The sequence below is a fragment of the Salmo salar genome, chromosome 22 (genome assembly GCF_965601325.2).
Source record: "Salmo salar chromosome 22, fSalSal1, whole genome shotgun sequence".
Classification (NCBI taxonomy): Eukaryota; Metazoa; Chordata; class Actinopteri; order Salmoniformes; family Salmonidae; genus Salmo; species Salmo salar.
Genome location: NC_138312.1, coordinates 51,551,052 through 51,578,977, shown reverse-complemented (window position 1 = coordinate 51,578,977; position 27,926 = coordinate 51,551,052). Strand labels below are relative to the sequence as shown.

Here is a 27,926-nt window from a genome sequence, read left to right as displayed (position 1 = left end):
ATGCATGCATAAAATGCATTGAGTTTGTCTGGTAGAGAGGCATCGTTGGGCAGATCACAGTTGGGTCTTCCTTTGTAATCCGTAATGGACTGTAGCCCCTGCCACTTGAGGCAGGCGTCGGAGACTGTGTAATATGATACCACTTTATTGCTATATTGTCCTTTTGCTCGTTTGATGACTCTTCAGAGTTGTAGCGGGACTTCTTGTGCTTATTCCTGTCCTTGGCCATAGCCTCAGGGTTGTCTACGAAAGCTCTGTATGTGGTAGCCCTGTCCTTTAATTTAGCTCCAACCTCAGTGTTAATCCAGGGCTTTTGATTGGGGAAGCAGTGAACCCTCACGGCGGGGACAACGTCGTCGATACTGGCTAGCTAAAGTGGCTAGCTTTGCTAATGAACTAACTACGTCGGCAGTGGCGCCCATGACCAGATTGACACATTGACGAACCACCAACGGCGCACACCACATTTCTGTTTGAAAATGTAGATGAGGGGCGAGCTTGGACAGTTTTTCGTGACCAAAGTCAAGCTTAAATTACTTTCCGACTTTATAAGAGGTTATAACATTTTATCCAATCAATGTCTACTCTTGTGTTTCAGAATGTACCATCTATTTGGTTCTTTGATCAGTCAATACATTTTTCAGAGACAGAGCAAAGATGTCATTATCAGGGAAAGCTCTTGCGATATCATGCACATTAGATATTCAACTGAATTTTAGGTTTATACCGCACTGTACAGTATAAGAAACTGGTGAGTCTATGTTAAATAAACAAATGTGGTTTGCTTATTTCAGATTACTTTGCTCAACACTTGGGGGAGTATATGAATGTCCTCTCTGCTCTGGAAACCCTAAACGTCGCCATCTTGAAGGCCATGGACAAAACTAAAGAGGTAAGCCTTTGTGTGAACTATTTTGAGACATCATACCCATCCATGCTCAAGGGTTACTGTCAAATGGATGAGTGAATGCAATAATACTTTGAAAATATACCCTTCTTTCCTCTGCACCTTCAAGTAATCACTGATGTAACAGGATTGCATAGGTGAAAGCAAGAGTTCACAGCTTGGTGACTGTGGACTACAGAATATACTCTGTACCTACAGTACTTAGTGAAAGTACCCCATATCTTTTCAAGTACTGTGGTGGCAGCATCACGTTATCGGTATGCTTGTCACCTGCAGGGACTGGGGACTTTGTCAGGTTCAAAATAAATATGAAAGGAGCATAGCCCAGATAAAAAGTGAGAGAGAATCCTACCTCAGTCTTCTGAATACCTGACGCTGGGATAGTTTTTTTATTTTTCAGAGGGACAATACACACATTGTAATGCCAAAGACACACCAGAATGGCTTTCCAAGAGGTGTTGAGTGTTCCTGAATAGTCTCAGACCCGACTTAAATCTGCGTGAAAATCAGCGACAAGGTTTGAATATTGCTGTCCATCAATGATTCCCTACCAAATGTACTGATCTTGAGCAATTCTGACAAAAACAATATGTTGCTCTAAGATTTGTGCAAATTTGGTAGAATCTTATTCAAAATGATTGACAGCTGTAATGGCTTCCGACGGTGCCACCACCAAGTATTAACTCTTGGGTGTGAAGACATACGCAATTAAGATATCTTCGTTTTTTATTTTTCATAAATGTTCTATAATTTGGCTTTTACTTTGGAAGTGTGGAGTAGCTTGTGTAGATCAATAAGGAAAAAAATGAATTTAATCAATATTTTAAATTTAATTTTAAGGCAGCAAAATATGAACTGTGCAAAGGGTGTGTAGACTTTCATTAGGCACTGTATGTTTTGTATTATGAACTGTAAATGCTACACAGTCCATTGAATGGGAGCTATAGAATATATTTTATAGGGTATAGATAAAGCCTGCTGAATATACCTTATGTAGAATATACCTTACGATATAGGCATCAGAATATACCTTATGTAGAATATACAGTGCATTCGGGAAGTATTCAGACCCCTTCCCTTTTTCTGCATTTTGTTACGTTACAGCCTTATTCTAGAATGTATTAAATAAAACATTTTCCTCATACATTTTTGCAAATGAATTAAAAAAAATAAAAAACGGAAATACCTTACTTACATAAGTATTCAGACCCTTTGCTATGAGACTCGAAATTGAGCTCAGGCACATCCTATTTCCATTGATCATGCTTGAGATGTTCCTACAATTTGATTGGAGTCTACCTGTGGTAAATTCAATTGATTGGACATGATTTGGAAAGGCACACACCTGTCTATATACTGTACCTTAAGATATAGGCTACAAAATATACCCTACCTATGTTATGTATTAACAGTAAATACTCCACAGTCCATGGACTAGGGGCTAGTTTCCCTCCATTCAGCTGATTCATGACTTTGAGACGAAAGGGCTCCTCTGCACAGATGGAGGCAATCTAGTGTGCCTCATAAAAACGATGAGTCAAGCAACAATATTGGTGTAGGAATAGTACAGCCAAGCATATTTGCATTCATTAGCATCATATTATGGTCTATATTATGCTTTTTTTATAGCTGAGACATTTTATCGAGCTTCCCGAGCCCATACAGGAACATTGGGAAGCTGGCTAGCTAACTGTAGAGTTTTGCAGTGCACAGTCAGCCCTTCCCATTGTGGCTAAAGAGGGAAAATGTAAAAGGAATTGTATGGCCAAGTGCTTGATGGGATTCCTAAGTCACTCATTGTAGCAAATGTACACTGCTCAAAAAAATAAAGGGAACACTTAAACAACACAATGTAACTCCAAGTCAATCACACTTCTGTGAAATCAAACTGTCCACTTAGGAAGCAACACTGATGGACAACAAATTTCACATGCTGTTGTGCAAATGGAATAGACAACAGTTGGAAATTATAGGCAATTAGCAAGACACCCCCAATAAAGGAGTGGTTCTGCAGGTGGACACCACAGACCACTTCTCAGTTCCTATGCTTCCTGGCTGATGTTTTGGTCACTTTTGAATGCTGGCGGTGCTTTCACTCTAGTGGTAGCATGAGACGGAGTCTACAACCCACACAAGTGGCTCAGGTAGTGCAGCTCATCCAAGATGGCACATCAATGCGAGCTGTGGCAAGAAGGTTTGCTGTGTCTGTCAGCGTAGTGTCCAGAGCATGGAGGCGCTACCAGGAGACAGGCCAGTACATCAGGAGACGTGGAGGAGGCTGTAGGAGGGCAGCAACCCAGCAGCAGGACCGCTACCTCCGCCTTTGTGCAAGGAGGAGCAGGAGAAGCACTGCCAGAGCCCTGCAAAATGACCTCCAGCAGGCCACAAATGTGCATGTGTCTGCTCAAAGGGTCAGAAACAGACTCCATGAGGGTGGTATGAGGGCCTGACGTCCACAGGTGGGGGTTGTGCTTACAGCCCAACACCGTGCAGGACGTTTGGCATTTGCCAGAGAACACCAAGATTGGCAAATTCGCCACTGGTGCCCTGTGCTCTTCACAGATGAAAGCAGGTTCACACTGAGCACGTGACAGACGTGACAGAGTCTGGAAACGCCGCGGAGAACGTTCTGCTGCCTGCAACATTTTCCAGTATGACCGGTTTGGCGGTGGGTCAGTCATGGTGTGGGGTGGCATTTCTTTGGGGGGCCGCACAACCCTCCATGTGCTCGCCAGAGGTAGCCTGACTGCCATTAGGTACCGAGATGAGATCCTCAGACCCCTTGTGAGACCATATGCTGGTGCGGTTGGCCCTGGGTTCCTCCTAATGCAAGACAATGCTAGACCTCATGTGGCTGGAGTGTGTCAGCAGTTCCTGCAAGAGGAAGGCATTGATGCTATGGACTGGTCCGCCCGTTCCCCGGACCTGAATCCAATTGAGCACATCTGGGACATCATGTCTCGCTCCATCCACCAACGCCACGTTGCACCACAGACTGTCCAGGAGTTGGCGGATGCTTTAGTCCAGGTCTGGGAGGAGATCCCTCAGGAGACCATCCGCCACCTCATCAGGAGCATGCCCAGGCGTTGTAGGGAGGTCATACAGGCACGTGGAGGCCACACACACTACTGAGCCTAATTTTGATTTGTTTTAAGGACATTACATCAAAGTTGGATCAGCCTGTAGTGTGGTTTTCCACTTTAATTTTGAGTGTGACTCCAAATCCAGACCTCCATGGGTTGATAAATTGGATTTCCATTGATTATTTTTGTGTGATTTTGTTGTCAGCACATTCAACTATGTAAAGAAAAAAGTATTTAATAAGATTATTTCTTTCATTCAGATCTAGGATGTGTTTTTTAAGTGTTCCCTTTATTTTTTTGAGCAGTATATATACACTGAAAACAAATATAAACGCAACATGCAACAATTTCGAAGATTTTACTAAGTTACAGTTCATATAAGGTAATCAGTCAGTTGAAATAAATTCATTAGACACTAATCTATGGATTTCACGTGACTGGGAAAACAGATATATATATCTGTTGGTCACAGGTATCTTTAAAAAAAAGGTAGGAGTGTGGATCAGAAAATCAGTCAGTACCTGGTATGACCACCATTTGCCTCATGCAGCGTGACAGCTCTCCTTCGCATAGAGTTGATCAGGCTGTTGGCGGGAACAAGAACAAGGTGTCGTACAGGTCGATCCAGATCGTCCCAAACATGCTCAATGGGTGACATGTCTGGTGAGTATGCAGACCATGGAAGAACTGGTACATTTTCAGCTTTCAGGAATTGTGTAGAGATCCTTGACACATGGGGCCGTGCATTATGATGCTGAAACATGAGGTGATGGCGGCGGATGAATGGCACGACAATGGGTCTCAGGATCTTGTCACGGTATCTCTGCATTCAAATTGCCATAGATGAAATGCAATTGTGTCCGTAGCTTATGCCTGCCTATACCATAACCCTACTGTCACCATGGGGCACTCTGTTCATGATGCAATACATGCTGTCTGCCATCTGCCCGGTACAGTTGAAACTGGGATTCATCCATGAAGAGCACACTTCTCCAGCGTGCCAGTGGCCCTCTAAGGTGAGCATTTGCCAACTGAAGTCAGTTACGACGCCGAACTGCAGTCAGGTCAAGACCCTGGTGATTATGCCGAGCACGTAGATGAGCTTGCCTGAGACAGTTTCTGACAGTTTGTGCAGGCATTTTTCAGTTGTGCAAACCCACAGTTTCATCAGCTGTCCAGGTGGCTGGTCTGACACAATCCCGCAGGTGAATAAGGTGGATGTGGAGGTCCTGGGCTGGTATGGATACACGTGGTCTGCGTTTGTGAGGCCGGTTGGACATACTGCCAAATTCTCTAAAATGATGTTGGAGGTGGCTTATGGTAGAGAAATGAACATTCAATTCTCTGGCAACAGCTCTGGTAGACATTCCTGTAGTCAGCATGCCAATTGCACTCTCCTTCAACTTGAGACATCTGTGGCATTGTGATGTGAAAAAACTGCACATTTTAGAGTGGCTGTTTATTGACCCCAGCACAAGGTGCACCTGTGTAATGATCATGCTGTTTAATTAGCTTCTTGATATGCCACACCTGTCAGGTAGATGGGTTTTCTTGGCAAATGAGAAATGCTCACTAACAGGCATGTAAACAAATTTGTACACAACATTTGAGAGAAATAAGCTTTTTGTGGATATGGAACTGTTCTGGGATCTTTTATTTCAGCTCATGAAACATGGGACCAACACTTCACATGCTGCGTTTTATATTTTTGTTTAGTGTATATCTCCCCCACACACAATTTTACCACTGCACATTGTCAGTGTTTCGGTCAGGTTTCCTTCATGATACACCAGAGGTTAGACAGTGCCTTCAGAAAGTATTCACACCCCTTGACTTTTTCCACATTTTGTTATGTTACAAAGTGGGATTAAAATGGATTTATTGTCATTTTTTTGTCAACGATCTACACAAAATGTCGAACTGGAAGAAAAATTCTAACGTTTGTTAAAATATACACTACCGTTCAAAAGTTTGGGGTCACTTAGAAATGCCCTTGTTTCTGAAAGAAAAGCAAATATTTCGTCCATTAAAATAACATGAAATTGATCAGAATTACAGTGTAAACATTGTTAATGTTGTAAATTACTATTGTAGCTGGAAACTGAAGATTTTTTTATGGAATATCTACATAGGCGTACAGAGGAGGCCCATTATCAGCAACCATCACTCCTGTGTTCCAATGGCACGTTGTGTTAGCTGGTCCAAGTTTAGAATTTTAAAAGGCTAATTGATCATCAGAAAACCCTTTTGCAATTATGTTAGCACAGCTGAAAACTGTAGTTCTGATTAAAGAAGCAATAAAACTGGCCTTCTTTAGACTAGTTGAGTATCATTACATTTACATTTTAGTCATTTAGCAGATGCTCTTATCCAGAGCGACTTACAGTAGTGAATGCATACATTTCATAAACATTTTTTTGTGTTTTTTTTCCATACTGGTCCCCCGTGGGTATCGAACCCACAACCCTGGCGTTGCAAACACCATGCTCTACCAACTGAGCCACACGGGACCTCTTGGAGCATCAGCATTTGTGGGTTCGATTACAGGCTCAAAATGGAACAAAAAACTTACTTCTGAAACTTTTCAGTCTATTCTTGTTCTGAGAAATGAAGGCTATTCCTTGTGAGAAATTGCCAAGAAACTGAAGGGCTCGTACAACACTGTGTACTACTCCCTTCACAGAACAGCGCAAACTGGCTCTAACCAGAATAGAAAGAGGAGTGGGAGCCTCCGGTGCACAACTGAGCAAGAGGACAAGTATATTAGTGTGTCTAGTTTGAGAAACAGACGCCTCACAGGTCCTCAACTGGCAGCTTCATTAAATAGTACTGCAAAACACCAGTCTCAACGTCAACAGTGAAGAGGCGACTCCGGGAAGAAAAAGCCATATCTCAGACTGGACAATAAAAATAAAAGATTAAGAAGGGCAAAAGAACACAGACACTGGACAGAAGAACTCTGCCTAGAAGGCCGGCATCCCGGAGACGCCTCTTCACTGTTGACGTTGAGACTGGTGTTTTGCGGGTATTATTTAATGAAGCTGCCAGTTGAGGACTTGTGAGGCGTCTGTTTCTCAAATGTGCTTTTCTTTCAAAAACAAGGACATTTCTAAGTGACCCCAAACTTTTGAACGGTAGTGTATATAAAAAATAAAACACTAAAATACAGTATCTTGATTAGATACTGTAAGCATTCAACACCCAATACATGTTAGAATCATCTTCGGCAGCAATTATAGCTGTGAGTCTTTCTGAGTAAGTCTCTAAGAGCTTGCCACAGCTGGATTGTGCAACATTTGCTCATTATTCTTTCCTAAATTATTCAAGCTCTGTCAAATTGGTTGTTGATCATTGCTAGGCAACCATTTTCAGGTCTTCCCATAGATTTTCAAGCCGATTTAAGTCAAAACTGTAACTCTGCTACTCCGGAACATTCTCTGTCTTCTTGGTAAGCAACTCTAGTGTAGATTTGGCCTTGTGTTTTTGGTTATTTTCCTGCTGAAAGGTGAATTAATCTCCCAGTGTATCACACCAGCCTTCGCTTTGGCTCCCCCTTCTGTCCAGCTCAGGCGTTCGGCGTCGCCTGCCTTCTAGCTTCTGCCGAACCTGCTACTGGTAAACGCCCTTCACTCTACTAGTATTTCCTGAGTACTTTATTATTTTGCACTTTGGGTTTCGTCCCGGTTTAATGTATAGTGCTTTAATAAATTTCAGTAGTTCTAAACCTGAGACTGCCTCCTTCCTACTCCTCTCTACACATGTGACACAGTGTCTGGTGGAAAGCAGAATGAACTAGGATTTTGCCTGTGCTTAGCTCAATTCCGTTTCTTGTTTCATCCTGAAAAAAATATATGCATATTCTTGGTACCATTTGAAAGGAAACACTTTGAAGTTTGAGGAAATGTGAATTGAATGTTGGAGAATATAACACAATAGATCTGGTAGAAGAAAATACAAAGAAAAAAACGAAAATAAATTCTACCACCATCTTTGAAACGCAAGAGAAAGGTCACAGTTCTAGCCATCACTCTGGTTGTAATTCCGATAGTGTCCACAAGAAGGTAGCAGTGTATGTGCAAAGTTTCAGATGGATAACTTGAAGTATGAGTGAACTACAAGACTTTTAGTGTGAAGCAAATCGTGAAGGAGACATTCGCATTCATATTACATTTTTCTGCAAGAATATCATCAAATCTATATACTTCGACTTTGATTTAGCTTTCCAAGTATTAGTAGCCATATTATAAGTTCAACATTTGCAAAACAACCAGTTTTCATAACTCTGAATATCCTTGTAATTTTTGTCCAAAATGAAAAGGCATGCTGTCGTACAAGGTTAGCAGCTACATTTTACGATATATACATGGTTTCCGGATACTTCCGTAAAGCCCAGCTCATTGGCTATCTAGCTAGCTTTGTTAGACCCCGGTTGGTGCTTATTTGACAAAGATAGTCGTTCAAGTGATGGCCGCCCGCGTCATCGGCGTGCCATGAAGGCGTCGCTCTCTGACCAAATATGGTGTCCTATAGGATATACTGCACCCCTAATGATATAGCGAAGTCTTGTTACCTTCTAGGATCTCTGAGGAATACATACGAACGTGATTTGACTCGTTGAAACAACGTTTAGGGTGAGATTTTCACAGATTCCTTTCTTTGCATATTGAACAAGTGGAAATACAAAATCAATTGTGCATGCTATATGGACCTTTTTAGGATATGAAAAGTGATTTTATCTAACAAAACAACACTTCATGTTATCTCTGGGACCCTTTGGATGATAAATCAGAGCAAGATTTCAGAATGTAAGTACACATTTCACCTTCCGAGGTGAATTTATCAAACCTATCGCGGTGAAAAAAGTGTTTTGTTGTTAGGAGCTCTCCTCAAACAATAGCATGGCATTTTTTCACAGTAATAGCTAGTGTAAATTGGACAGTGCGGTTATATTAACAAGAATTTAAGCTTTCAGCCGATATAAGACACTTATATGTACCGAAATATTTTGTTTCTCTAAAAACTGCGATCTTGACATAATGCGCTGCATGATTTTCAACTGTCTCGTTGACGCGACGCCGATCCTTAATGATGACAAGCATACCCATAACATGATGAAGCCACCACAATGCTTGAGGGTAGGCAATAACACATACGCCACACTGACCCTCAACACAGGGGCCCCTCAAGGGTGGGTGCTTAGTCCCTTCCGGTACTCCCTGTTCACCCAAGACTACATGGCTGTGCATGACTCCATCAACATCATTAAGTTTGCAGATGCACGACGGTGGTAGGCCTGATAACCGATGATGATGAGACCAGCTACAGGGATCACTGCTCGACTGAGGGACCTTACAGATAATTGGATGTGTGGGGTACAGAGATGAGGTAGTCATTCAAAAATCATGAGTCCATGCAACTTATTATGTGACCTGTTAAGCACATTACTCTTGAACGTGTTTAGGCTTGCCATAACAAAGGGGTTGAATACTTATTGACTTGACATTTTAGTTTTTAACTTTTAACTAATATGTAAAAATATCAAAAACCATAATTCCACTTTGACATTATGGGGTATTGTGTGTAGACCAGTTACAAAACAAATCTAAATGTAATCAATTTTAAATTCAGGCTGTAACACAACAAAATGTGGAAAGAATCAAGGGGTGTGAATAGTTTCTGAAGGCACTGTAACTGGCCTTACATTTCACTGATATCTTCATATGACCGCCAGCTATATGTTTTTGGCTTTATATTGTTAATTATTGCATACACGTTTTATACAGATAGGAATAGGTGAGAAACAAAGTAGACCTACCTTGGTTCGTAAAGGACATTAAAAACTCCAATGCGCTACAAGGTGCCTTTTCTTTCAGTTTCCTATTTATTATCCTTATGGTTGATATTATCCAAAAATAAAAATGTGAAGACCATGACAAAAATAAACATGTTGGACGAGCCTTGGAGTCTGGGATCTAAAGATCATAGTCATTTGGTTGAATCTATTGTAACACTTTATTTCAAGGTGTGACTATACATTTCTTACAAACCACAATTCATTCATTTTGTTCACCATTTGTAAGCTGTTGTAAATTATTGTTATTTGTCAATGTATTTTTTTACATTAGTAAGTAACTGTTTTATTTAGGCTACAAACAATTTTATGAGTGAGATCAGATTTCAATGATTAACCAACTGTACAATAATAAAGATAAGACTTTTATAATCAGACATTAAAAGAAAGTCTTATCGAATCTACCTCAAGAAGATACCTTTTTTATTTATTTTCTTATCTGTGATGGAAACCTATATTAGCCAGCCCAGGAATCAGTGAAGCACATCAGTGAAGGAAGGAGAAAATTCAGCTATCCCTGTTAGAAAAAGAGTGCTTTTACTGCATAATTATGCACCCTGTCACAATTAAAGCCCCATTCATTCATGCACTTTCTTATTCACTGTCAGAAGGAAACCCATAGAGGTTTTCGCTAGCGATTGTTAGCAGCTGTAGTCTGTCATAAATGTTATCACCAAGGCCCTAGACTAGAATTCCCCCATGGTATTAATCTACAGTAGCAAGGGCAGCCTCCTAAATTGCACGCTATTCACCATATAGGGCACTACTTTTGACCAAGGCTCATAGGGCTCTGGTCAAAAGTAGTGCACTATGTAGGGAATAGCGTGCCTTTTGGGACGCTGCCAGGTTGTCATTGTACATTCTAGTGTGGTGCTCCACTACAATTACTCCATTAACCATCCTGCACCATTCCTCTAGGTCGGCTTAAATTACAGTCTTGTTACGACGGGTCTCCCGCTAGTTAAAGATGGAATATATATATATTTTTTTTTAAATGAAAAACGTTCAATATTTGAAATGGCTAAGAATCATGCATGCTGTGAAACATAGGGATTGAATTGGAGTAAAACATCTTATGAGCTTTCGCCCTTATCTATAGCTCTTAGAATTAATTTGGGTTTTCCGAATAAAGGTTGCCAACCTGTTCCCTCTCGCTCCCTTTCTCTTACTCACCTCCTGTGTCTCCCCACCCCTGCTCCCCTCTCCCCCACCTTTCCCTCCTTATCCTCTCTGCCCACTCCCATCCCACTCTTCTACCCCCTCTCTCCCACCCCACCTACTCTCCTCTATCCCCACCTCCTCTCCCCCATCTCTCCCTCGTTAGGAGTACCAGGGCTCCTCTGTGCTGGGACAGTTTGTGACCCGCTTCATGCTGAGGGAGACCTCCAGCCAGCTGCTCTCTCTTCAAATGTCCCTGCAGTGTGCCATGGAGGCTGTGGAGGAGCAAAGCAGCCCTGCGCCGTGAGTCACTAGTGCTCAACACACCGAAAGACTATGGCAGCACAATACTACTGAATACCCAGTCTCAAATACACAACAGCACCTCAGGAATCAACACCACACCAGCTGCACCTCACTACTAAAAAAATGGTGGAATTACCTCACCTCTCAACACCATCCCAGCCACAAACTCACTACTAAATAATTCTGTAGCGGTATTGTTAGCGAGGGGCAGCGCATGGTGAAGGCTCACCACCTCATTACTAAATTCTATGGCACCACCTCATTACTAAATACTTTGGCACCACCTCATTACTAAATACTATGGCATCACCTCATTACTAAATACTATGGCACCACCTCATTACTAAATACTATGACACCACCTCATTACTAAATTCTATGGCACCACCTCATTACTAAATACTATGGCACCACCTCATTACTAAATACTATGGCACCACCTCATTACTAAATACTATGGCACCACCTCATTACTAAATACTATGGCATCACCTCATTACTAAATACCATTGCACCACCTCATTACTAAATACTATGGCACCGCCTCATTACTAAATACCATGGCACCACCTCATTTACTAAATACTATGGCACCACCTCATTTACTAAATACTATGGCACCACCTCATTACTAAATACTATGGCACCACCTCATGACTAAATACTGTGGCACCACCTCATTACTAAACACTATGGCACCACCTCATTACTAAATACTATGGCACCACCTCATTACTAAATACTATGGCACCACCTCATTACTAAATACTATGGCACCACCTCACCACTAAATACTATGGCACCACCTCACTACTAAACATTATGGCACTACCTAATTTCTAAAAATTATGGAACCACCTCATTACTAAATACTTTTGTCCTCCTTTCTGTTCGTCTGTGGTAGTCCTCTACGTGCTGCAGTGCCCTTTGGGGCTGCTAACTGGCCCAGCAGTAGAAGTGTCCCAGTCATACACTCCCTCTGCTCTGTCAGCGGGACAGGCAGGCACACAGAGTCTTAACCTGCTGGAGAAAACAATGTTTCTCCATCCATCTACTCTGTCACACAAATGCACACACAGAGACACCCACAGACTCAGATGCACATACACACACACACACACACACACACACACACACACACACACACACACACACACACACACACACACACACACACACACACACACACACACACAATTTACTCTGTTGCACACATACATAAACACACACACTTCATCTATGAATGGTTAGGGTCAGCCCTGAGCAGTCAACACCATGTCCTACACTTCCCAGGGGGATAATTACAATGTTGGGCTTGTCATTTGGAATTGGAACTATCCACAAAATCGCTTTCACCCTTCTTTGTTGTGTTTTGGTTGGACCAATGTACTGCTGCCTACTGTCTACTGCCTACTGCTGCTACTGCTGCTACCGTCTACTGCTGCTACCGCCTACTGCTTCTGCCGTCTACTGCTGCTGCCGTCTACTGCTGCTGCCGTCTACTGCTGCTACCGTCTACTGCTGCTACAGTCTACTACTGCTACAGTCTACTACTGCTACCGTCTACTGCTGCTGCCGCCTACTGCTGCTGCCGCCTACTGCTGCTACCGTCTACTGCATGCAACCGCCTACTACTGCTACAGTCTACTACTGCTACAGTCTACTACTGCTACCGTCTACTGCTGCTGCCGTCTACTGCTGCTACCGTCTACTGCTGCTACCATCTACCGTCTACTGCTGCTACCATCTACCGTCGACTGCTGCTACCATCTACTGTCTACTGCTGCTACCGTCTACTGCTGCTGCCGTCTACTGCTGCTACCGTTTACTGCTGCTACCATCTACCGTCTACTGCTGCTACCGTCTACTGCTGCTGCCGTCTACTGCTGCTACCGTCTACTGCTGCTGCCGTCTACTGCTGCTACTGTCTACTGCTGCTGCCGTCTACTGCTGCTACCGTCTACTGTCTACTGCTCCTGCCGTCTACTGCTCCTGCCGTCTACTGCTGCTGCCGTCTAATGCTGCTACCGTCTACTGCTGCTACCGCCTACTGCTGCTACCGCCTACTGCTGCTACCATCTACTGTCTACTGCTGCTGCCGTCTACTGTCTACTGCCGTCTACTGTCTACTGCTGCTGCCGTCTACTGCTGCTACCGTCTACTGCTGCTGCCGTCTACTGCTGCTGCCGTCTACTGCTGCTACCGTCTACTGCTGCTACCGTCTACTGCTGCTACCGTCTACTGTCTACTGCTGCTACCGTCTACTGCTGCTGCCGTCTACTACTGCTACCGTCTACTGCTGCTGCCGTCTACTGCTGCTACCGTCTACTGCTGCTGCCGTCTACTGCTGCTGCCGTCTACTGCTGCTGCCGTCTACTGCTGCTACCGTCTACTGCTGCTACCGTCTACTGCTGCTGCCGTCTACTGCTGCTGCCGTCTGTCTACTGCTGCTACCGCCTACTGCTGCTACAGTCTGTCTACTACTGCTGCCGTCTGTCTACTGCTGCTACTGCCTACTGCTGCTACCGCCTACTGCTGCTACCGCCTACTGCTGCTACCGTCTACTGCTGCTACCGTCTACTGCTGCTACAGTCTGTCTACTGCTGCTACAGTCTGTCTACTGCTGCTACAGTCTGTCTACTGCTACCGCCTACTACTGCTACCGTCTACTGCTGCTACCATCTACTGTCTACTGCTGCTACCGTCTACTGCTGCTACCGTCTACCGTCTATTGCCGCTACCGCCTACTGCTGCTACTGCTGCTGCCGTCTACTGCTGCTACCGCCTACTGCTGCTACAGTCTGTCTACTGCTGCTACAGTCTGTCTACTGCTGCTACAGTCTGTCTACTGCTGCTACCGTCTACTGCTGCTACCGCCTACTGCTGCTACCGCCTACTGCTGCTACCGTCTACTGCTGCTACCGTCTACTGCTGCTACCGCCTACTGCTGCTACCGCCTACTACTGCTACAGTCTACTACTGCTACAGTCTACTACAGTCTACTGCTGCTACCGTCTACTGCTGCTGCCGCCTACTGCTGCTGCCGCCTACTGCTGCTGCCGCCTACTACTGCTACAGTCTACTACTGCTACCGTCTACTGCTGCTGCCGTCTACTACTGCTACAGTCTACTACTGCTACCGTCTACTGCTGCTGCCGTCTACTGCTGCTACCGTCTACTGCTGCTACCATCTACTGTCTACTGCTGCTACCGTCTACTGCTGCTACCGTCTACTGCTGCTGCCGTCTACTGCTGCTACCGTCTACTGCTGCTACCATCTACCGTCTACTGCTGCTACCATCTACTGTCTACTGCTGCTACCGTCTATTGCTGCTACCGTCTACTGCTGCTGCCGTCTACTGCTGCTACCGTCTACTGTCTACTGCTGCTGCCGTCTACTGCTGCTAACGTCTACTGTCTACTGCTCCTGCCGTCTACTGTCTACTGCCGTCTACTGTCTACTGCTGCTGCCGTCTACTGCTGCTACCGTCTACTGCTGCTGCCGTCTACTGCTGCTACTGTCTACTGTCTACTGCTGCTACCGTCTACTGCTGCTACCGTCTACTGCTGCTACCGTCTACTGTCTACTGCTGCTACCGTCTACTGCTGCTACCGTCTACTGCTGCTGCCGTCTACTGCTGCTGCCGTCTACTGCTGCTGCCGTCTACTGCTGCTGCCGTCTACTGCTGCTGCCGTCTGTCTACTGCTGCTACCGCCTACTGCTGCTACAGTCTGTCTACTACTGCTGCCGTCTGTCTACTGCTGCTGCTGCCTACTGCTGCTACCGCCTACTGCTGCTACCGCCTACTGCTGCTACCGTCTACTGCTGCTACCGTCTACTGCTGCTACAGTCTGTCTACTGCTGCTACAGTCTGTCTACTGCTGCTACAGTCTGTCTACTGCTACCGCCTACTACTGCTACCGTCTACTGCTGCTACCATCTACTGTCTACTGCTGCTACCGTCTACTGCTGCTACCGTCTACCGTCTATTGCCGCTACCGCCTACTGCTGCTACTGCTGCTGCCGTCTACTGCTGCTACCGCCTACTGCTGCTACAGTCTGTCTACTGCTGCTACAGTCTGTCTACTGCTGATACAGTCTGTCTACTCCTGCTACCGTCTACTGCTGCTACCGCCTACTGCTGCTACCGCCTACTGCTGCTGCCGTCTACTGCTGCTACAGTCTGTCTACTGCTGCTACCGTCTACTGCTGCTACCGTCTACTGCTGCTACCGCCTACTGCTGCTACCGCCTACTACTGCTACAGTCTACTACTGCTACAGTCTACTACAGTCTACTGCTGCTACCGTCTACTGCTGCTGCCGCCTACTGCTGCTGCCGCCTACTGCTGCTGCCGCCTACTACTGCTACAGTCTACTACTGCTACCGTCTACTGCTGCTGCCGTCTACTACTGCTACAGTCTACTACTGCTACCGTCTACTGCTGCTGCCGTCTACTGCTGCTACCGTCTACTGCTGCTACCATCTACTGTCTACTGCTGCTACCGTCTACTGCTGCTACCGTCTACTGCTGCTGCCGTCTACTGCTGCTACCGTCTACTGCTGCTACCATCTACCGTCTACTGCTGCTACCATCTACTGTCTACTGCTGCTACCGTCTACTGCTGCTACCGTCTACTGCTGCTGCCGTCTACTGCTGCTACCGTCTACTGTCTACTGCTGCTGCCGTCTACTGCTGCTACCGTCTACTGTCTACTGCTGCTGCCGTCTACTGTCTACTGCCGTCTACTGTCTACTGCTGCTGCCGTCTACTGCTGCTACCGTCTACTGCTGCTGCCGTCTACTGCTGCTGCTGCCGTCTACTGCTGCTGCCATCTACTGCTGCTACCGTCTACTGCTGCTACCGCCTACTGCTGCTACCGCCTACTGCTGCTACCATCTACTGTCTACTGCTGCTGCCATCTACTGTCTACTGCCGTCTACTGTCTACTGCTGCTGCCGTCTACTGCTGCTACCGTCTACTGCTGCTACCGTCTACTGCTGCTGCCGTCTACTGCTGCTGCCGTCTACTGCTGCTGCCGTCTACTGCTGCTACCGTCTACTGCTGCTACCGCCTACTGCTGCTACCGCCTACTGCTGCTACCGTCTACTGCTGCTACCGTCTACTGCTGCTACCGTCTACTGCTGCTACCGTCTGTCTACTGCTGCTACAGTCTGTCTACTGCTACCGCCTACTACTGCTACCGTCTACTGCTGCTACCATCTACTGTCTACTGCTGCTACTGTCTACTGCTGCTACTGTCTACTGCTGCTACTGTCTACTGCTGCTACCGTCTATTGCCGCTACCGCCTACTGCTGCTACTGTTGCTGCGTCTACTGCTGCTACCGCCTACTGCTGCTGCCGTCTGTCTACTGCTGCTACCATCTACTGCTGCTACAGTCTGTCTACTGCTGCTACAGTCTATCTACTGCTGCTACCATCTACTGCTGCTACCATCTACTGCTGCTACCATCTACTGCTGCTACCATCTACTGCTGCTGCCGCCTACTGCTGCTACCATCTACTGCTGCTACAGTCTGTCTACTGCTGCTACCATCTACTGCTGCTACCATCTACTGCTGCTACCATCTACTGCTGCTACCATCTACTGCTGCTGCCGTCTACTGCTGCTACAGTCTGTCTACTGCTGTTACCGTCTACTACTGATACCGTCTACTGCTGCTACCGTCTACTGCTGCTACCGTCTACTGCTGCTACCATCTACTGCTGCTACCGCCTACTGCTGCTACCATCTACTGTCTACTGCTGCTACCGTCTACTGCTGCTACCGCCTACTACTGCTACAGTCTACTACTGCTAGCGTCTACTGCTGCTACCGTCTACTACTGCCTACTGTCTACCTTCTACTACCTACCTTCTACCGCCTACTTTCTACCACCTACTTTCTACTGCCTGCCTTCTACCATCATCATTCTCCACTATTCTCTTCTTCTCTGAATGTTATTCCTCCTCTCTTCGTCCCCTGTGACCAGTGCCATCCCTCCCTTTCTCACCTCTCTGACAGTTACACCATTTGTTTTGATGTTTATTCCTCTTCCTTTTCTGGTTCTGTCTGTTTTCAGGAGAGAGGTGAAGGTGGTGGAGCATCCCTCGGCGCAGAGGAACAGCAGGCGATGTGGCCGCAAGGTTCAGAAGAACATGTGCCTCTCCCCCACTGACCCCTACTCAGGCATTCTCACTACAGGTAATACCAATGCTTAATCCACACAATCCTGTGTGGCTCAGTTGGTAAGAGTGTGGCTGTTACATACGCCTCATGGAGGAGGGAACACAACACCCTGCTACATCTCAACTCCCGTGGAGTGAAAAAGTAGCAACGCCAGGGTTGTGAGTTTGATTCCCGCCGGTGTCAATAATACAAAAAAAAATTGCACTCACTGTTGTAAGTTGATATAAACAAACGTCTGCTAAATTATGTTGTTGTGGTTATTGAAAAGTAAAAATGCTATTTTAGGTTAGGGGTTTGGGAAAATAAGATTTTGAATGGGAATATATTTTTACTCCCCAGAAAATCATGACAAGTAACAAAAACGTGTGTGTGTTTCTTAGGATTGACCATGGAGACTGATGACCAGTGGTGCTCCCAGATCACCAGGCTCCAGTTGCTATTGGACAAGCTGGAGTGGCAGGTACTGGACTGTCCTGGGGATATCTCATCCTGACAACCTGAATACCTCTTGCTCTAATGCTCTCTGCTGCTCATTCCTTTAACCGGTTCTTGGCATATGTTCTCTCTCACTCACAACTTTAAATCCCTATGCTCTCTGTATCTCCTGTTCTATGTCTGTCTGTCATCCTTTTACTCCCTAAGCCCTTTCTTTCGCCTGCCTGCCTATCTGAATGACTGTCTCATTTGTCAATCAAGAGGAACCTGTACTGCAATATCAGAGCAATTCATAACCTGCAGCACGTCCTGTAGTGCAATATCAATCGTCACCTCACAGCCTCTCATTCCCTTTGCAGTGAGCTATATCACCTTTAGGTTCAACTTCATACTCTAATTTAATATGATAGCTTATATTGCTCTATTTCTCATGATTGAATGGAAATAGAGGGTTCTAAATGTACGGGCAGGGGTTGAAATAAACTGTAGTCAGAATGTGTGTCAATGATACAATGTATTGGATAATTATATTATATACCGTGCATGAGATAATTATATTCTAGTCAGACCTAGGTTCAAGTAGTATTTGTTTTCTTTCAGATAGTTTGAGCGTTTGATTGAGCCACATGGGTGTGGCTTACACTTTTGGGACTTTTCCATTGGTTCAATTCCATCATGAAAGCTCAGTCAAGCAGAGCTAAAGTATTTAAAAGAAAACACACGGGCCTCCAGAGTGGCACAGCGGTCTAAGGCACTGCAACGCCTTGCTTGAAGCATCACTACAGACCTGGGTTCGATCCCAGGCTGTGTCACAACCGGCCGTGACTGGGAGTCCCATAGGGCAGCGCACAATTGGCCCAGTGTCGTCCAGGTTAGGGAAGGGTTGTGGTGGGCCGGGCGCCTGCAGTCTGGGTTAAGCAGGCGGGTGTTAAGAAGTGCGGTTTGCTTGGGTCATGTTTTGTAGGACGCATGACTCAACCTTCACCTCCCGAGCCTGTTGGGGAGTTGCAGCAATGGGACAAGATCAAAATTGGGGAGAAAAAAAGGAGTAAAATACACAACAACAAAATAATATAACACCCACTTCTTGAACTCGGGTCTGATTCAAGTCCTGGTCAATATGAGTTTGAGCTTTTCCCATTATAAGTAGGTTTTTAACTTTTTTTTTCAGAGTCCAAAATTGGAACCCCTGAAAGAAGATACGATGGCCAGTACATATAAATCTGTGAGTGATGATTGTTGTTACTCTAAATTCGATTCAGTTCAATACAACTTCATTAATACCCTTAGGGGCACCTTGGGCCACAGGGTGTCATTGGAGTTTAACAGCACAGTTATCCAATGAAAGTACACTTTAAAAGTTAAATGTTTTTTTGAAGTCAGGGTAACTCAGGATTTTAAGTTGACATGTTTTTTTACAGTGAGTGCTACAGTTTCACTGTTCCATTTTCTATGATCCATCTTGTTTTTGATTTTCAAAGCGGAACGCACAACGCGCAACCAAATGAATTCACATAGCATCCGCCCCTGGGTGACTGTACTCAGAAAACCTCCAGACTTTCAATTTCATCATTCACACATTGAGCTTCCCCTCACAGGCACAAAAAAACACTTCCCCATCTGCTCCTCAAACCTGCGTCTGTCTTTGTAGCAGCCCAGCTGTTGCCTATAGCTCAGCTGTAGAAGCTCAGAGGAGTGTTTGATGTCGTCCCTCAAACACCTTACTGTTCTTGTCTTTCTTGCACCAACACTCATCTTTTCTTACTAGCACTGATTTAGCTGATAGCTGCTTTTTGAAAGATAAGACTGATATGTTTGTCTTACCTACCTACTGTATGTTGAAGCCTAATTTATACCTTATATATGTACGCAATGCAAGAAGGCAATTAGCTACTCAAAATGTCAATCTTGTGTACTTGCTTCGATGTATAAATTGCAGGCCTGCACACATCTACCTATATGTTGCTAGGCAAATATGCGCCATTGCCATTTTACATAGCTAATTGAAGTTATTGCGTTGTGTACTCTGTAGGGTATAAATAAGGCTTACATGGATAGTGTGACATTTTGGCAATTTTAGCCCTTTGTTCTACTGACAAAGTCAATTATCCTAGCCCTTTTTACTACATATCCAGAGTCAACTAACCTAGCCATTTTTACTACATACCCAGAGTCAATTAACCTAGCCCTTTTTACTACATATCCAGAGTCAACTAACCTAGCCCTTTTTACTACATACCCAGAGTCAACTAACCTAGCCCTTTTTACTACATACCCAGAGTCAAATAACCTAGCCCTTTTTACTACATACCCAGTCAATTAACCTAGACCTTTTTACTACATACCCAGAGTCAACTAACCTAGCCCTTTTTACTACACACCCAGAGTCAAATAACCTAGCCCTTTTTACTACATACCTAGAGTCAATTAACCTAGCCCTTTTTACTACATACCCAGAGTCAATTAACCTAGCCCTTTTTACTACATACCCAGAGTCAATTAACCTAGCCCTTTTTACTACATATCCAGAGTCAATTAACCTAGCCCTTTTTACTACATACCCAGAGTCAACTAACCTAGCCCTTTTTACTACATACCCAGAGTCAATTAACCTAGCCCTTTTTACTACATACCTAGAGTCAATTAACCTAGCCCTTTTTACTACATACCCAGAGTCAATTAACCTAGTCCTTTTTACTACATACCCAGAGTCAATTAACCTAGCCCTTTTTACTACATACCCAGAGTCAAATAACCTAGCCCTTTTTACTACATACCCAGAGTCAATTAACCTAGCCCTTTTTACTACATATCCAGAGTCAACTAACCTAGCCCTTTTTACTACATACCCAGAGTCAACTAACCTAGCCCTTTTTACTACATATCCAGAGTCAATTAACCTAGCCCTTTTTACTACATATCCAGAGTCAACTAACCTAGCCCTTTTTACTACATACCCAGAGTCAACTAACCTAGCCCTTTTTACTACATATCCAGAGTCAATTAACCTAGCCCTTTTTACTACATATCCAGAGTCAACTAACCTAGCCCTTTTTACTACATACCCAGAGTCAATTAACCTAGCCCTTTTTACTACATACCTAGAGTCAATTAACCTAGCCCTTTTTACTACATACCCAGAGTCAATTAACCTAGCCCTTTTTACTACATACCCAGAGTCAATTAACCTAGCCCTTTTTACTACATACCCAGAGTCAATTAACCTAGCACTTTTTACTAGATAGCCAGAGTCAACTAACCTAGCCCTTTTTACTACATACCCAGAGTCAACTAACCTAGCCCTTTTTACTACATACCTAGAGTCAATTATCCTAGCCCTTTTTACTACATACCTAGAGTCAATTAACCTAGCCCTTTTTACTACATATCCAGAGTCAACTAACCTAGCCCTTTTTACTACATACCCAGAGTCAATTAACCTAGCCCTTTTTACTACATACCCAGAGTCAATTAACCTAGCACTTTTTACTAGATAGCCAGAGTCAACTAACCTAGCCCTTTTTACTACATACCCAGAGTCAACTAACCTAGCCCTTTTTACTACATACCCAGAGTCAATTAACCTAGCCCTTTTTACTACATACCCAGAGTCAATTAACCTAGACCTTTTTACTACATACCCAGAGTCAACTAACCTAGCCCTTTTTACTACATACCCAGTCAATTAACCTAGACCTTTTTACTACATATCCAGAGTCAATTAACCTAGCCCTTTTTACTACATACCCAGTCAATTAACCTAGACCTTTTTACTACATACCCAGAGTCAATTAACCTAGACCTTTTTACTACATATCCAGAGTCAACTAACCTAGCCCTTTTTACTACATACCCAGAGTCAATTAACCTAGACCTTTTTACTACATACCCAGAGTCAAATAACCTAGCCCTTTTTACTACATACCCAGAGTCAATTAACCTAGCCCTTTTTACTACATACCCAGAGTCAAATAACCTAGACCTTTTTACTACATACCCAGTCAATTAACCTAGACCTTTTTACTACATACCCAGAGTCAATTAACCTAGACCTTTTTACTACATACCCAGAGTCAATTAACCTAGACCTTTTTACTACATATCCAGAGTCAACTAACCTAGCCCTTTTTACTACATACCCAGAGTCAATTAACCTAGACCTTTTTACTACATACCCAGAGTCAATTAACCTAGCCCTTTTTACTACATATCCAGAGTCAATTAACCTAGCCCTTTTTACTACATATCCAGAGTCAATTAACCTAGCCCTTTTTACTACATACCCAGAGTCAGATGAACTCATGGATACCATTTTTATGTCTCTGCGTGCAGTATGAAGGAAATTTAAGCTAGTTTCTAGAGGCATTTCTAACTAATAGCTGATGATCGTGGACTACAGAAAAAAAGGAGGGCCGAACAGGCCCCCATTAACATCGACAAGGCTGTAGTGGAGTTGGTTGAGAGTTTCAAGTTCCTTGGTGTCCACATCACCAACAAACTAACATGGTCCAAACACACCAAGACATTTGTGAAGAGGGCACGACAATGCCTTTTCCCCCTCAGGAGTCTGAAAAGATTTGGCATGGGTCCCCAGATCCTCAAAAAGTTCTACAGCTTCACCATCGAGAGCATCCTGACCGGTTGCATCACCACCTGGTATCGCAACTGCTCGGCATCCGACCGTAAGGCGCTACAGAGGGTAGTGTGTACGGCCCAGTACATCACTGGGGCCAAGCTTTCTGCCATCCAGGTCCTATATACTAGGCAGTGTCAGAGGAAGGCCCTAAAAATTGTCAAAGATTCCAACAACCGTAGTCAAAGACAGTTCTCTCTGCTACCGCACGGCAAGCGGTACCGGAGCGCCAAGTCTAGGTCCAAAAGGCTCCTTAACAGCTTCTACCCCCAAGCGATAATACTGCTGAACAATTAATCAAATGGCCACCCAGACAAATTACATTAACCCCCCCCCCCCCCCCCCCCCCCCCTTTGGTTTTACACTGCTGCTACTCGCTGTTTATTATCTATACATAGTCACTTTACCCCTACAAATTACCTCGACTAACCAACCTGTACCCCCACATTGACTCGGTACCAGTACCCCCCTGTATATAGCCTCATTATTGTTATTTTATCGTGTTAATTTTTATAAAACAATTTACTTTAGTTTATTTTGTCATTAACTCTATTTCTTGAACTGTCTTGTTAGTTAAGGGCTTGTAAGTAAGCATTTCACGGTAAGGTCTAAACCTGTTTGTATTTGGCGCATGTGACAAATAACATTTGATTTGAATTTGATTTAATAAGAGCGTCTACCAAATGTATGTAAATGATGTGTTTCCTTGTGGCGTCCGTGCCAACAGAACATCCTGCTGGTGCAGAGGCAGATGATGGCGACGGAGGAGGACCTCGAGGAGTTCCAGAGGGTACTCAAGAGCTACGTGGACGCCACATCCAACCACAGCGACAACTTGCAGTAAGTGAAATCAAAGTGCTAGAGAGTTACCTGGCTTAGATCCCAAAGCACAGTGGCTTGGCACAGGGCAGTGCAGGGCATGCGACTCGCCGCCGGGTGATTCACCTGACCTGGCCTGTAAAAATGAAACTAAGGCCCAGAGTTTTTATTTTAAATGTATCCTTTATTTAACTAGGCAAGTCAGTTAAGAACATATTCTTATTTACAATGACGGCCTACCCCGGCGATGCTGGGCCAATTGCATGCCGCCCTATGGGACTCCCAATCACGGCCAGATGTGATACAGCCCGGAATTGAACCAAGGACTGTAGTGACGCCTCTTGCACTGAGATGCAGTGCCTTAGACCGCTGTGCCACTTGGGAGCCCAGTTCTTCCTGGTTCTTCCTGGTCAGATCACATTGGCAGGAAAAGCCTATTCCTAGATGATAGAAAATGTGTCATCAATGAGATTGTTCTATTTGCTTTCCCACTATGGGATTCCTAAGAATTAGTTAAATGTACATTTTCAAAGGAAATATTAATTGATTGATTTTTCTGTTCATTTAAAAGAAAACAGACACAGTTATGCATCATGATGGATTTGTGCCCATTTAATGCAAATTAGATCTTATTGCTTTGGCCTGATTGACTAACTCTACCAGATGCTAATTTCAACTCTCTCGGTCTCGTTCTGTCTCTCTCTCCTCTCTCTCCTCCCTCCCGCTCTCTGTCAGTGTGTCTATCCAGAAGCTCCCAGGGAAGTCGTGCTTCATAATATATGAGTTTTGGCAGGATCGTATCTCCTGGATGAGGTGGGTCTGTAGTGTGTGTGTGTGACGCTGGAAAGTGGCTCATTTCTTTCCTCTGCTGATGATGAGCAGATGTCTCATCTCTAATATCATGATACACACGCAACCTGTTTCTCAGAGTTGATTTAAACACACGCAACCTGTTTCTCAGGGTTGATTTAAACACACGCAACCTGTTTCTCAGAGTTGATTTAAACACACACAACCTGTTTCTCAGGGTTGATTTAAACACACCAACCTGTTTCTCAGAGTTGATTTAAACACACCAACCTGTTTCTCAGAGTTGATTTAAACACACCAACCTGTTTCTCAGAGTTGATTTAAACACACCAACCTGTTTCTCAGGGTTGATTTAAACACACACAACCTGTTTCTCAGAGTTGATTTAAACACACCAACCTGTTTCTCAGGGTTGATTTAAACACACCAACCTGTTTCTCAGAGTTGATTTAAACACACACAACCTGTTTCTCAGGGTTGATTTAAACACACCAACCTGTTTCTCAGAGTTGATTTAAACACACCAACCTGTTTCTCAGGGTTGATTTAAACACACCAACCTGTTTCTCAGAGTTGATTTAAACACACACAACCTGTTTCTCAGGGTTGATTTAAACACACGCAACCTGTTTCTCAGGGTTGATTTAAACACACGCAACCTGTTTCTCAGGGTTGATTTAAACACACACAACCTGTTTCTCAGAGTTGATTTAAACACACCAACCTGTTTCTCAGAGTTGATTTAAACACACCAACCTGTTTCTCAGAGTTGATTTAAACACACCAACCTGTTTCTCAGGGTTGATTTAAACACACCAACCTGTTTCTCAGAGTTGATTTAAACACACCAATATGTACAGGGTAGATCAGACTCTGACACAGTCATATTTGTTCAATATCTTAACATTCAGTGTTATTACATTCTAATTCTCATAAATGCATGTGCATATATTTAGTGCAAAGAGACTAGGAATATCAATCCAAACATATTAGTTGTATTGTGTAATGTGGTTTACTAACCAAGCCTTTCTCCTATTGGACATTGATAATAATAGTGATTATGTCTTACTGTCATGTCACAGGTCTATTGATTGTTGCTGTGTTCCTGTCCTCCCTAGCTACCTGCAGTCCGATGCCAGTAAGAATTTCCAGCGCTGTGTCATTGATATGCTGGAGGATCCCAAGCTTGTGTCTACCATGCTGCTCCCAGGTGTGTGTGTGTGTGTGTGTGTGTGTGTGTGTGTGTGTGTGTGTGTGTGTGTGTGTGTGTGTGTGTGTGTGTGTGTGTGTGTGTGTGTGTGTGTGGTGTGTGTGTGTGTGTGTGTGTGTGTGTGTGTGTGTGTGTGTGTGTGTGTTTCAATCTATACCTACCTATAAGTACAGTGTCACTTGTGGTTTCTTGAAAATGTATGCTTTGCACATTATTGCTCACCCCGCCAAAAAATACATACACATCTAAAATGTTGCATTGTGGCAAGTACATAATTTCACACTGGTAGTTGAGCGATTTACAGTGGCTTATGAAAATACAAAATAATGATTTTGAGAGAGCAGTTTAAGCCATCCTAAAGGGAACACAACTTACCTTCTATGGATACGTACCAGAAAGCAGACCTGGGTCCAAATACTATATAAAATCCTTCAAATACTTTTAGCATTTGCTTTAGCCCGCCTGGAGAGCCAGGGTTTTGCAAATATTCTATTGGTTACATTGTGCCAGGCAAGCTCAATCAAGCCGAGCAAAAGTATTTGAACCCAGATTTGCTAGAAATGACATGTTATTTATCCCCAACTCAAACAGAACTCTCTTTTTCCCCTAGCATCCTGGTGGATCATGACTAACAACTAACAACAGAACACCATATCTCCCGCTCGCCCCCACACACAACACAACCCCAAGACAAGAGATTCAAAAGGCATCCAAGTGTTTCTGTGCGGACACAGAACACTGCGTTACTACAGTGTCGTTCTGCAACATATTTCTTATGTACCGTCAACTAATACTGGTCATTACCATAATGTGCTGTTTCTCAACAACAAAAAAAGGGTGCGAGGAAAAGCATCCAAATGTATAGACATGAAAGCGATTCTTTGCATTGTAAAAGCCAATGGCGCCGCTTTTGAAGCTCTCACTCCGATACCATGTTATAATCGATCACGTGGCTTGAATGAAATGATTCTAGTTTAGTCAGTGCATTTTCATTCCTGACAGCGATGGAGACACATACAGTTACTGCAATGTGATACACTACATGCTTTTTAATGACTACTTGCTATAACTTGCTTACACTTCAGTAGAATGTGAAGAGAACGACTGGAGCTCGCCATTTAAAATGCATGCAGACCAATGTTTGACCGAGCCTCAGAAATTAGTTGCTTTGCATTCTCAATGCGTAACCTACAGATAATTTATTTCGTGAGATAGGAGCCAATATGTGATGTGTTTCAAATGCTGAATGGTTCCTACTCTAGTCGGGGGGGGTAGTTGCACCCTGCTGCTGTCTTATTGTTACATAAGGGACCCCTTGCAATGGAATCTTTCTATTGTTAGGTTTTCTAGTGGTTTGAGTTACGTTGCCTGTCTTTAAAGGACTTTGTCCCAGATAATTAACCTGTTTAAAGAAAGTATGTATCTATTAAGCCTATAAAGGAGGATACTTTGCAATGACATTTCTTTGTGTGTCACCTTCAAGACATAGCTATCATAGGACTGTACCTTCAAGACATAGCTATCATAGGACTGCACCTTCAAGACATAGCTATCATAGGACTGTACCTTCAAGACATAGCTATCATAGGACTGCACCTTCAAGACATAGCTATCATAGGACTGCACCTTCAAGACATAGCTATCATAGGACTGCACCTTCAAGACATAGCTATCATAGGACTGTACCTTCAAGACATAGCTATCATAGGACTGCACCTTCAAGACATAGCTATCATAGGACTGTACCTTCAAGACATAGCTATCATAGGACTGTACCTTCAAGACATAGCTATCATAGGACTGTACCTTCAAGACATAGCTATCATAGGACTGTACCTTCAAGACATAGCTATCATAGGACTGCACCTTCAAGACATAGCTATCATAGGACTGCACCTTCAAGACATAGCTATCATAGGACTGCACCTACAAGACATAGCTATCATAGGACTGCACCTTCAAGACATAGCTATCATAGGACTGCACCTTCAAGACATAGCTATCATAGGACTGTACCTTCAAGACATAGCTATCATAGGACTGTACTTTTCCCCCTATCTTTCCATAGTTTACTTTATTTAAGAGAATAGTAAGAGAATCAGTCATGTGCAGATGGATGTGTTGTCATTGTGCTTTTGTTAATGAAGTATCTTTTCCATTTAGAAATTCAACATATTCACTTTAATAAAAGTCAATGGCCAGTCAGCTTACTCGACTCTGTTTTGAATTTATAGGTGTACAGGTAAGAACACAAAAGGGTTCTTCAAAGGGTTCTCCCATGGGCATAGAACTCATTTTTTCTAAGTGTGTACTGTCAATGAAATGTTATTACTTCAAACCTATTCACTACAAAGTATTTTAAAGTCCACTAGATCTGCAAAAGATAACACATTTAGCAACTTAATTTCATGAGGTTTTGGCTTGCGTCGAGCAAAGCACTTTCTTCCTATTTTGTCAACTTCTCGACAAAAAAAAACGATTCATCTTAGCCCCATGAATAATGGTTTCTTAGACACGGGTGA

The 27,926-nt window shown here is 43.9% G+C and overlaps 1 protein-coding gene across 1 annotated transcript in view; it reads left to right on the top strand.

Moving 5' to 3' along the window:
• necab3 (N-terminal EF-hand calcium binding protein 3) overlaps positions 1–27,609 on the top strand; it is a 56,916-nt gene extending 29,307 nt beyond the window's left edge. Inside the window, exons 5-13 of the mRNA XM_014168117.3 lie at positions 795–892; positions 11,166–11,302; positions 17,391–17,512; positions 17,878–17,957; positions 19,104–19,157; positions 23,293–23,405; positions 24,120–24,197; positions 25,313–25,404; positions 26,015–27,609. Coding sequence (XP_014023592.1) covers positions 795–892; positions 11,166–11,302; positions 17,391–17,512; positions 17,878–17,957; positions 19,104–19,157; positions 23,293–23,405; positions 24,120–24,197; positions 25,313–25,404; positions 26,015–26,043 — 803 coding nt within the window. The 3' untranslated portion in view covers positions 26,044–27,609. The remainder of the gene's footprint in view (positions 1–794; positions 893–11,165; positions 11,303–17,390; positions 17,513–17,877; positions 17,958–19,103; positions 19,158–23,292; positions 23,406–24,119; positions 24,198–25,312; positions 25,405–26,014) is intronic.
• The last annotated feature ends 317 nt before the right edge of the window (positions 27,610–27,926 follow it).